General features: G+C 37.7%; 1 protein-coding gene across 2 annotated transcripts in view; it reads left to right on the top strand.

The window, feature by feature from the left end:
• The window catches only part of MEMO1 (mediator of cell motility 1), a 30250-nt gene extending 20379 nt beyond the window's left edge, over window positions 1-9871 (top strand). For both annotated transcript variants that reach the window (XM_063390995.1, XM_063390996.1), the window contains 3 exons: window positions 775-851; window positions 6210-6314; window positions 7613-9871. In XM_063390995.1, the coding sequence (XP_063247065.1) occupies window positions 775-851; window positions 6210-6314; window positions 7613-7744 (314 nt within the window). In that variant the 3' untranslated portion in view covers window positions 7745-9871. The remainder of the gene's footprint in view (window positions 1-774; window positions 852-6209; window positions 6315-7612) is intronic.
• Window positions 9872-12081: the final 2210 nt, after the last annotated feature.

The following is a 12081-nucleotide window of genomic DNA, read 5'->3' as shown; positions in this document are numbered from 1 at the left end:
TAAGTTTTGCATGTTTTATTGCTGGTTGAGATAGCAGATGGATTATTTATGCCAATTCACCAGTGCTACCCCAGTTCATCTTGGTGGCAGAGCTATAAAGACTCCAGAAGCCTTGACTTCTGTCCTGCTTTATCATTTAATTCTTCTTTTAAGTGTGATAGTAGCTGGAAAGGGACTGCTTCAGAAAGATATGTGACACAACAGACCTTCTTCCTTCTTTTCCACTGTCATCTTTGGTCTACTTAATTAAGTGCATGTTTCACTCATCTTTGAATTGTGGAGTAGGTGGAAGTGTATATAAGAATGACCTGGTCCTGTTGTGGCTAATGACCCATCTAGAACTGCTCATTGAATTATCATGAATTTTTTCTTTTAACCTTCATTTACTATGAGTATTGTTGTGCAAGCAGAAGTAGCCTGGCTCCATGGCTGACTTTGTCAAGAGGGATAACAAAATGAAATGTTGCATTATTTCCTAATTTCCAGAATTAGATTCTAAGGCAATAAGAGGCAATGAGTAAGTGATACTTCAGTGTCAGTTCTACATAGATTTCTCTTTAGGGATATAGCCACCCATCGTGTGTTTTTTTTACTTAACTTATGGGCTGCTACTTCATGATTGCTCTAGAATTTCCTCAATAGAGCAAAAAAGTATAGAATAAATGAAGATTACTACTTTACAAGTATTATACTTTCAGATATTTAGTAAGTATTAGGGAGTGTTTTAGCTACAATTTTTCCTTTTTTTATTTTATACATGGTTTTTGTTTCAAGGTCAGAGGTTCCGTTACAGTTACTATGATGAATCCCAAGGAGAAATTTATAGATCCATTGAGCACCTAGATAAAATGGTAAGTTTTCAGATTTGGTGGAACTAACTAACAAATTTCTCCTGTACATTCCATTTCTTTGAACACTTGAGAAATTTCTCTTACAAGATATTACATATCAGCTCTTTCATTGAATGTATAATTTTCCTTTGTTTACCACAATAAGAATTCAGCTGTTGGTTGTAGCTAGTGTCCTCCCTTTTACTGACTGCACACAATTATATTGTGGGTATAAACTAGTAAGCATAATTAATGAGAATAAATGCATGTTCACCTACCTGAAATGCCCTAATGTAACATAATTTCTGTCCACATACCCTCTTATGTTTTTGAAAAGCAAAAAAATTATGCATGGAGAATTGTGGTAGTTCCAGCTTGATAGCTGTGATGCCTGCATATAGAAATAGCCTTGTGATTATGCAAAGGTTTCAGCAACATCCATTTGGAGGAGGAAAGGCTGTAGGGCATTGCACTGGTCAGGAAAATGAAAGCCACCATTTCCTTGGGAGAGCCTTCCCTCTGCCCCTTAGCCTGTAGTAGGTGGTGGGGAAAAAGCAGTAGACCATACTTGATTTTTGGATTTGGCCAAAGGCTGAAAGGAATGTTAAATACATAAAGGTCCAGTGACAATTATGTTGCATTTTCTTTGCAGTCACAGGAGCTAAGGATTTCTTTTTAAAATAAAAAAAAAACACCCTCAACAACTCAATGTTCAAGACTGTACTTAAGGCACAGAATAGAAGTAATTCTTCTGGAAATATGTAATTTTCAAATTTGTTTTACAACTCTTTGCATCATTTATGTAACTTCTGTAGAATCTGTTAGAAGAGAGATCTGCTCTTATTCATGGCATGGTAATTTTTTCCTTGTCTTGAAGGAATAAATCCCATCTACTGGAGAGATCTCTAGACTTTTTGCTTTATGTATACATATTAACCTTTGTTTTTCTACTATTCATCACTGAAATAGAAGTAATAACAGTATATAATTTGCCTTCATTCTGTTTATCCTATTTTTACTGATTCTTGTAGTCAGTTGAGAGGCTTCTCTATCAAGAAAAGTGTTTTTCTGCCGAATCCCAGAATCAGCAGCTTTGAGTGTTTTTGCAGGAGAGCAGATTATGGTGCATTAGCAAACATTAGTTTCTCCTTGTTAATTTCTGTGATGAAAGCTTGAAGAAAGACTGGACTTTGACATTTAATTACTTTCAGGGAATACATTGTTGCACCAGCTCTTCCTTTTGGTAGCTATTCAGCTAAATGGAAGTGACATTTTTTGTAACATGGAAAATCATATCTACTTTTTAATAACTATGAAAATACTTTCAATCTTAAGTTGAACTGGAAAACTAAGCATGCTGTATAGCAGCATACTGTGGTTATTTTTTGCTTGTATCATGCCATATCTGAACACATGATTCCATATTCAGATGCTAAATGGAGGAGGTTTTGCTTTGGGTGATTTTCAGAGATACCTTGATAGCAATATCACAAAGATACCTGTCATGTTTTTTCCAGTTTTTGGAAGTTTGTTCAATTTTATGTCCCACTTGGCTACTTCTTGTTTCCTTAGATAAGTATCGGATTCTTTTCATGTGATTTGTCATGCTAAACAAACTTGTGCTGTTGTAACCAGCAGGCCTCTACACAGACAAAATAGCATTAAGATAGAGACAAAACTGTACTAAAACTGGCTTAATTTTGTTGGCCTAACTAGGAAAGCAATCAGCTGAGCATATTGTAAGCAGGAAGGTGTTCTGGGGCAAGATGAAATCAATTTTCCTTAGAAATGCCTTTGTGGGAGGATAATGGCCTCTTCCTTAATTGGACTGGATCTTACACATAGATGCATTTTCTCACCTGGTGCATAAAACTGCTGCACACTTGGGGCATTGAAGTTAAGAGTCATTAGACTCCAGCATAAAACAAATACAGAGTAGTAAATATTGCTAGGCAGACATCAGTTTCTCCATGGTAATTTTTGATCTGACCATTGTCACCACAGGACACTTTGTGACGTAATGGCGAAAGGAGGAAATAGCCTGATGGTTAGAAGGGTGGCTAGATTCATCTTAGGGGTGAATCCTCAAATGAAGAGTTATAACTGAGCAGCTGATGTGCAATAGTTTGTATATCATAATCTGAAACACACTGTCTTTTACATATAAGTGGGGGAAGTATTTTGTAAGACATTGGTGAAGAGTAATTGTTTTTGATTGGCTAGCCAGAAAATGCAGACTGCTCACTTCAATCTTCACTGCCACATTGCTCATTTTATATGAGCATATATTTGGTATGGGATACTTTACACCTCAGTTCAGTCAGTGGGAGGATTGTGTTACCCTGAATGCTGATGGGGGAAAATGCAGGTACTGAGGAGTGTTGTGCAGGTACCTCTAAAGACCTGCTGAATTCTGGTGGCTTCTGCAGTGTGCCAGGACCTTCCACAGTGCTCCAGCCTGGGAAGGCTTCTTAGGCTGGGCATAATGTAAGATTATAAGTCTCTGCCTGGATGCCCAGGTCCCTGTTCCCTTCTCTGGGCCCAGACAGTAATTTTCCTGGTGGTTATTTGTCTTTAGTCTGAGTGACACATGCAAAGATAGTTGGGCTGGATTTTACTAAGACCAAGTTTGTTTCCACTTCCATTAGAGTGCTGGTAGTTTAGATCTTTAAGTGTGAAGAAACAGCTGAAATCACTGATAACAAACTTTAACATGACCAACCAAGGCATTATTGCCATATAATATAAAATGAGCCTTTGGTTGTTGGAGGGAGTTTTTGTTTGTTTGTTTTGGGATATGACTGTGGGGTTATTAATTTTTTTAAAGTTTCTCTTTTTTTGTAGGCTTGTAAGGCTTGTAGATACTTGATCCTATTAAGGGATGATATTTTAAAATGTAACTTTTTAATCATATTAAGTGTACTGTGCTAGGATATTGTAGATGCCATTAGCAGTACCTGGGTAACTGAGGTACAGTTTCTACATGATGCCATAATGACCATGTGGTAAACCATGGAACTGTGCCTACACCTTTATCACATGGGTTTTGTTACGTGTTTTAACTCTGTTCTAAGCCATCTCTGGCTGAGTCGTTTCTAATGCTGAAAATTACTACCTTCATACCTCTGCTTTTTATGAAACACAACTTGGCAAAAACACTTCCATTGTTCCTCAATGCCATTTTAGACTAAGAAACAAGCTTGATAGTCTTTGCTCCTCTGCCATAATGATTTTTAAATCCAAAAGACTGAAAAATTCAGTTACACCTAATGCTTATAGGACATCTGTTCGTACCAATTCCCTATAGATTTTCTCCAGTTCCTGATGTATGGAACTCTGTTAGCATTTTCTGGGATGAACTGCATAGCTGTAAATGTTTTGCAGTGCTGAACTGTGCATTGAAATAAGCTTACTTGGCATTCTCATAAATCCATGTTCATTCATTTGAGACAAAGGCTCAAATGCTTCTGCCCAGTGTGTTCCAGTGACTTACAACTGTAAAACTAGTCTGTCAATTGAGCAGCCATTTGCATTTTTTTTAAAGGTCATGAAAGGATTTTACAAACAGTTAAAATATATTCCCATGAGCTGGTCAGTATCTGAGTAAGTGCCTTTTGCATGTAAGTGCCTTTTCACTTGAGTATGTAATCAAGTTTAGTTCTGCTTTCTTTAGCTGTGTATTGATACGTACAACCTACAAGTAAATGGATGGTTGAAAGATACGCTGTGGAAACTTCGGAAATGCAATGGTATCTATGTAATCACTGCTAGTTAGAGAATAGATACCATTATTTTTTTTGGCACTCATTTAGGCTCTGTAGATCTGGAGTGATTAATGGCTGTAATTACTGGCTAGGGGTCCAAACACCTCTCCGTGACTCCAGAAGAACTGAGCTCTTACCACCGATTGGCCAGCTTAGCTTGGCTTTGTTTTTCCATAAAATGTATTTCTTTGAATTCATCTTATGCCTATTTCTATTTAAAAGTGCAGAAGGGTAGTGATTATCATTGCTGTTTTATAATTCTCCCAGCTCTTCTGGGAATCTTCTGCTCCTCCATTGTAAGCTGTGATCCAGCCTGAATAATTAGCTGATATCTGCCAGATCAGTCAGAGCCTTTGCAGAATGTTCTGGAGATATCACTCTTGAGAAGGAGATTTCAGACTGACTGCTTCCTGCATTGTAGCTTCTCCTTTTATCACCCAAAAGTAGGGGAAAGAGCTGGGATGAATGCACAAATCTAGAAGAAGAAATTTTCTCCTTTTCTGGTATCGACCTCCAGTTACTCCCATGCAAATATGGTTTTTTTGTAGTCTCTAAGGAAGAACTTACTGTTTCACCAACAGAAGCAGCATAACTATGTATTTTATTGAGTGAGTTTCTGGGACTCATTTCCCTGGTGAATAATTTTCAGAGGAAGGACAAAAAGAAGAGGATGGAGTTTAATACAGGCAAAAGAGCAAACCCATGATGAAACCAAGACACTAATTGATGTTTAAAATTACTTTCATGGTGTTTGATCTGCTTTATGGGATGTGGTAAGAGTAGGCTGTATCTGGAGTTGTAGGGTTCTTTTTGCTTTTAAGAATGCAAAAGAATGCATTGGATCTGTGAAAGGTTTTGTTTTCCACACATGCTGGTATTCTTAGCATGACTCCATGAGATCCTGGGTGTTGCTCTCCATGGAAGAAAGGATGTATACATGTGACTGTCTCCCGTAAAGTGGAAGCACCATCTCGTGCTTCTTATATTTTTGTTGTGCACCAACTTGACAGTGCTTTAGAGATTTTTCTGGATCTGATTTTTATGCTTTGAGCAAATGGCCAGGCCATGCCTGGATCAACTGCCTTGCAGGCTTGATGCATCCAGGATATATCACACTTGTTATGCAGGTGAATTGCATGTGTACAGTGTTGGTTTTGTCTAGAGTTTTTGGACATCTGGAAGTCCTAGACAAGTGCTTGGCCCTGAACCTTATTACCAGGGAGAGCAGATGGAGGCACAACTTCCTGCTTTGTCCTTCCAGTAAGTTTGTGTGGTCATAGCTGTACCAAATCTCACAGAAGTAGGGCAGTCTTGGATGGTGGGGATCAACTAGTCTGCAGGAGGAGCTTTTTTAACATCAGCTTCACTGGTATTTGCAAAGGTAACTTCACAGACCTGTGGATTATTGACAGCTTTGGAAGAGCTTTTGCACTTTTAGTTTGGCAAGGAATGGAGACAAGATGACTACAAGCTAGAGCTTACATGCTGAGATTCCCTTGATATCCTTGGTACAAAGTAGAGGGTTTTTCCTCCTGCTCTGTTGTAACAAAAAGATGATGTACGAACACCTGCTTGTGAATGTGTAATGTAATTATTGCTATCAATTCTTTTTCAGGGTATGAGCATTATAGAGCAGCTAGATCCTGTATCTTTTAGCAATTACTTGAAGAAATACCATAATACAATATGTGGAAGACATCCTATTGGAGTGTTATTAAATGTAAGCAACTTTTGATTTTTTCAAGAATGTAACTTCTGGAAAAATGCTTGCATTTGTGAAAAACACAATGTTGCTGCAGTATTCCTTAGTTCTAAAATGTCAAGCCTTGAATCAATTTATTTTTTTAAGTGTTCTCAATTTGGTCTCTGATTTTCGTGTCTTGCATATAGACAAATGTAAGCACTTGAAAGGGCTGAGGGTTTTCAGTTCCCTAAGGGAGATGAGATAGCACATTCCTTTTAAATTTCAATGAAATGCAATCAGTCACTTTCTCTTGACCTTAAATAAATGAAAAATAAATCCATCTCCCTGAAGAAGTATGTACTCACTCGTTTGAATCAGTACTTCTGAATGTATTTATTTTCTCCATATTGCTATTAGCTAGCTATTGTGAGTGCCTTGTGAAGTCTGGCAGTGTTTTTGAGTTTTGCAAATATAGTGAGAGATGTTCTCTGTAGATATTAGTACAGAGCATCATTAACTCATAAATTAACAGCAATTATAATTCAGATTACTTTCTGGTTACCGTATTCTGGTTTGGTGATGCAATGCAGAAATAAACCTGGCTTAACTTAGTTGTCTAAATTTGGTCACAGCTGCTTTCCAACACTGGTGGAGTGCTGCAGATTTGTCATATTGCTTGGGTGAATCTCACTGTATTTTTACTGTCATTTGAATCTGAAACAGGAAGCATGTTAACTTTTTTAGAAGGGAATACTTAATTCACTGGGAATGTAGTCTGAGTGGAGAACATGGAGAGGAACCTTTTGAAGTTGAGTCTGTAAAAGTTTGCATGAGCAGTATGAATATTGGGGATGCATGTAGCAAAGTTCAGTACTATGACAACTCTGCAAATATACTCAGCTCTTACCTTCAGATAATTATTAGTTTTGCAGTGAATCACAGCTTAATTCTGTTCATTCACTTTTACCAATTGTCACCCTTTAATAAATTATCCTTGAATCTTCTTTTTCCTTAGTGGTAGAAACAGAATCTAGGAAGTGTTCATAGTGTTAGGTTTTCTTCTGTTGCATCTGTGTTTCTGTATAAATTCCCCATGGAGCTGAAAGCCTTGTTTCTAAAGGTGTCATGAAATGTTCAGCGTTGCTTTAGAGAACTGCATGGATGTACACAGTGCAGTGGGGGAAGCATCAGTGAATGAAACAGCTCAGAAATGGGCTAGGCCTGCTGGTTACTGGGAGGTGCTTATATAATGAGAGATGGTGCAAGGACTTTTGAGACACAGGAAATGTAATTCCACTGATACCTTTTTTAAACAGCTCCTTTTCTCTCCTCAGGCTATCAACGAGCTCCAGAAGAATGGAATGAATATGAGCTTCTCATTTTTGAATTACGCTCAGTCAAGCCAGTGTCGAAACTGGCAGGACAGCTCAGTGAGTTACGCAGCTGGAGCGCTCATGGTCCACTGAACTGCTGAATGCTCAGGGATGGCACCTGCACACACTCTGTATACGGGGTCCCAGCCTAGCCCTTACAAAGATACAGTCCCTGGTCTTTGGGTATACTGAAACCTCAAACTAATAGAACTCTGTTCTTTTCTAGTAGGTGTAGTCCTTCCTTAGTTTCAACTCATTTAAAAATGCTTTCTTGTTTAGGACAATGGAAGGAAGACTGGTATCAGAGGTTTTTGTGAGAGTCTTTTTTTTTTTCTTTGGAAAAGATAATGGCTGTGAAGGCATGGTGGTAGACTGTCCTTAAAAATACAACATGTAAAGCATTTACCATATCCTAAATTTGCACTCTTTGCAGACCTGTGCACATATACTCAGCTTTCAGAATAGTTTTGCAAGTTGTAAACGGAAAAAGGGGGGAAAAGGGGGTGGAAGCTTTTTAATAAAAGATAAAAAAGGAAAACAATGCATTTATAAATGATTCTGTATTAGAATATAATAAAACTCCAGTATAGTCAGTTACTACCCGTGATGTACAACAGATATCTTCTATTTTAGTTGCTAATAAAGGGCTACACAAACCAAAATAGTCTGATTTAAACTTATTGCTTTGTGTTCTGTATGTGGCTGCTTGTCATTAACATTCTTTATCCTCAGTTCTTATGCTTGATAATTCAGCCATTCTGTAAAATACTTTAGAATGTATTTTGTATTCAACGTTTGTTGACTACATCATTTACAGATTTTTTTTTATCTTAAACCTGCACTGTGACTTCAGCCGTGCAAAAGAATTTGGAAAACTTTTTGTATAGTCTAATCTTTTTTCTTTCACAATTAAACTATGAAGTAGTATCTTTTAGTATGTGATAAAATTTGTATCAGCAGTACACTTTTAATGATTTTTATGCTCAGTTTGATTATTCAAGTGAAATAGATGAAGTATTTTTGTTTGAAGTTACTAAAAACTGAAAACAAGCAGTAGCTTGAAAATGATAATTCTTAGAGTATCTATCCAGTATTCATAGGCCACAGAAGCCATACAGTGCTAATCTCAAGCAATTATTCCTCAAAGATTATTTGGAAGGGGAAGGTAAGGCTTCTCTCTTTTTTTTCCATTTTTATTTTCTATTCTTTGACCATAGGTAGAATTTTTATGTTTTTTAAACATCCCATGTTAAAAGTTTCTTGCAGCCAAAATAAAGGTGTAATTATTTCAGTTGTCATTCCCAAAGACTTCCTTTTGCTCTAATAAGAAATGCAAAGTAGGATGCAGTATTGGCTCATTATCTAAATGGAGATTTCATTCCTTGATATTTCACCTGCTATCAAGAAACCTCCTGATACATTCATTCTAAGTGCAGAGGGGAATTTCAGAATTCAATTTAGATTATCTCTGAAAGTTGTGGGAATTGCTGCATGCAAAGTCTTAGCTGAAAGCATACGAGACATCTTGATTGTTCCTATTAAAATACCCTCTGCTTGTATCACTTCTATTTACCTTACCACAGTTTGCCGTCATTTTAATAATGGCAGGTGAATGCTCCATTTATAAAATGAACTACTTTGCAGATGTTCAAAATCCATCCCAAATGCCAAACTCCTGTGCATGCCTGTTCTTTTAGTTGCCTTACTGCTCTGCCTTGTTCTTGGAAAGTCTCAACAGCAGACAGGGAAAACAACTTTCAGGTTACTGTTGACAGACCAGCAAGAAGGCTGTGCAGGTAAAACTGAATTGGTAGCCAGTCTTTGTAAATACTTGTCTGACTGTGCCTTATTAACAAAGTAGTTTGATCATGAAGTTTTTTTAAAAATCTTTGGTGAATACAAGTTTAATTAGGGCTTGGGTTTCTTTCAGTCTTATGCCAAATGCTTAACATCATTATTGAATACAGTTAATTGGAACAGTTAAGTATATACTTTCTCCCTAAGGTAAACATAGTAAATAGCTTCTGAATACAAATGCCTAAGTTGCATCTTAGTTGTGTGAGATAGTTTTAATGAAAAATGCCCATAACTGGAAGAGCTTTGAGGAAATTGGTCAGCCATTTTGCTCAGCATAATGTTATTAAATATCTTATATTGAAAGCACTTCTCATGTAAATTGTACCATGTATTTCAAAATAAAGTTTCTAATTAAAATGGGAATTTCTGTGCCTACTAGTAATAAACAGCAATGAGAGTTCAGAAACCTACTTAGAGAAATTTAAAGCTTTGTGAAACCTGTTCTAACTTGAAAAGCCCTTGTAAAACCTTTCCCTTTTTTTAGCTGGAAATACCTGATTTCAAAAAACTCTTTTTGGTTTTTTTTCCTTTTTGGTGGGCTTGGAAGGAGTTGACTTCAGTGCTCTGTTTCCTGGTGTGTTTAAGATGTGTCAGGAGGAAAAGCAGAATCTTCTGAAAAGTCTTCACTCAAGACTATTAATTCATTATTTTAGCTTTACCACACATTTTATTCTCCTTTAAATATACATTTGTACATAGCATGTTGGGACAAAGAGTGTCTGGTTTAGACAATATGAATATTAAGTCCTGTTCACTTTTCTGGAGGTTTCTTCTATGCATAGAATGCCTGAGCTTTGACTGCTCTTCTGGTGCAGGAAATCCAGCCAGGGGCATGATTCCCATTTGAAAATTTTGGCATTTTAGAAAGATGTTCACCGTGTGAAAATGTCGAGTAAAGTACTCCTGTTTTTCTGTTCTCATGTTGTTCACAAAGGAGCTTTATGTATTTTGTTTCCCTTAAATACAGCCTAAAAAGTTGTTTTCAAGTACTACCTACTGAGTTCATAATTCTTCAGTTCAATGTTTTTGACACTGAAGTGGCACAATAGGTCTTCCACTGTTTTGTGTTTACATCAGCAGAAGCGGGAGGAGGCAGAGGCAGAAACAGCCTTGTTCTGTGGGGCAGTGAATGGCTCTGTGGACACTGAGAGCCATCTCCTGCTTTGAAACCCTCGTGGCATGGATTGAGTTGGGTGTAGCTGCTCCAACTCTCAGCCTTTGTCAAGTTATAATGACAGTTTGGCTGTATTGGTTTATTTTAAAAATGTAAAAAAGCCACTTGAGTGGCTTTGATCCAGTGTTCTCATTTAAGCTGGACTTCTACTCCAGTGCAGTTCTCCTTTCTCAGTGCCTGCAGAAATGTTGAGTTTGCCCTTGCTTTTTTAGACAGCTCTTACTGGTTCCCATTCAGGGGCTTGTTGCTGTGTCTGAGGAGTCTTGCATATTGCTTTAGGCTTTACTTGGGAATTTTGGATTGCCATGTCAAGTAGTGAAATGGGGAGAGGGGGAGCAGGGTGTCTGTTTGACACCTGCACGCAGTCTCACAGTACTTCAGCATATTGTTTCTGTAGCTGTTGGGTTTTCCATTTCCTATTCCAATTTTTCCCTTTATTCTCAAGAGAGAAAAAAAATAATAAAACAACACTCTTCCCTGCATCAAAGGAAGCTTGGCTCTGAAATCATCAGTCACCATGATTTGCAGTTGCTATTTCCTCAAGGCTGAGTTGTGCTAACTAGCATCTAATCCTCTCTAAAAAAATGGCCAGAACTGTTGTGTTTCTGGAGAAATGTTTAAAATCCCTTTGCCTTCCTACACCACTGGAAAAATTTCCTGAAAGTTAACCTTGAAAAGATCTTTAGTGTGACTAAGTACAAATTTAGGGGTCCAGTGTAGTGCATGTCAAAGCTGTGAGATGTTTTGGGTTGGGACCCACAGTGAAGCCTTTTCAATAGATGGTTGCAAAACATGACTTGGAATTAGTCTGTAGGGGTGAAATAACTTTTTTCTCTCAGTAATGCACAATCTATTGTCTCTAAAGTTTATTTATTTCTTATTCTTATTTGATTTTGCCTAATTCCAAAAGCAATTTGTCCCTACAGCCAACTTCCAGCTACCTGATGTCATTTGGGGTTATCTTATGCCAGGATTAGCTGAAAACTGTTTCTTCATGTCTTTTCTGGTGCCTATTTAGTGTGTGCATTCCCTGTTGCTGGGATCTGAGGCATCTCTCCCATTGCTCATGCCCCAGGAATGAAAATGCTGTGGTACTGATATACCCAAATGAAGAAATCAATTATGTCAGTTTGTTTTCTTGCAGGTTGCAGGAGGGTGTGTTGGTAGAGGCTTGGATCTTTTTAGAAAGGGCAGAGAAATGAGAAGATGGGGAAGAAAATGGTTGCTTTTCAAGTTTGATGTCAGCAACTGTCCTGCAATGCTGTTTGGGAGCTGACATGCTGCCGAGCACTGCCCAGTGCAGCTGTCAGTCAGGTGCAGTGGTGGGCAGCCTGTTACTGCTACTTCAGAGATGACATGCTGGGGGTATCTTGTCAAGTGGAGCTCAGTTTGTTGAAAT

The sequence above is a fragment of the Prinia subflava genome, chromosome 2 (genome assembly GCF_021018805.1).
Source record: "Prinia subflava isolate CZ2003 ecotype Zambia chromosome 2, Cam_Psub_1.2, whole genome shotgun sequence".
In the NCBI taxonomy this organism is placed as follows: domain Eukaryota; kingdom Metazoa; phylum Chordata; class Aves; order Passeriformes; family Cisticolidae; genus Prinia; species Prinia subflava.
Note: the sequence above shows the minus strand (reverse complement) of the source record. Positions and strands in the feature narration are given on the sequence as shown.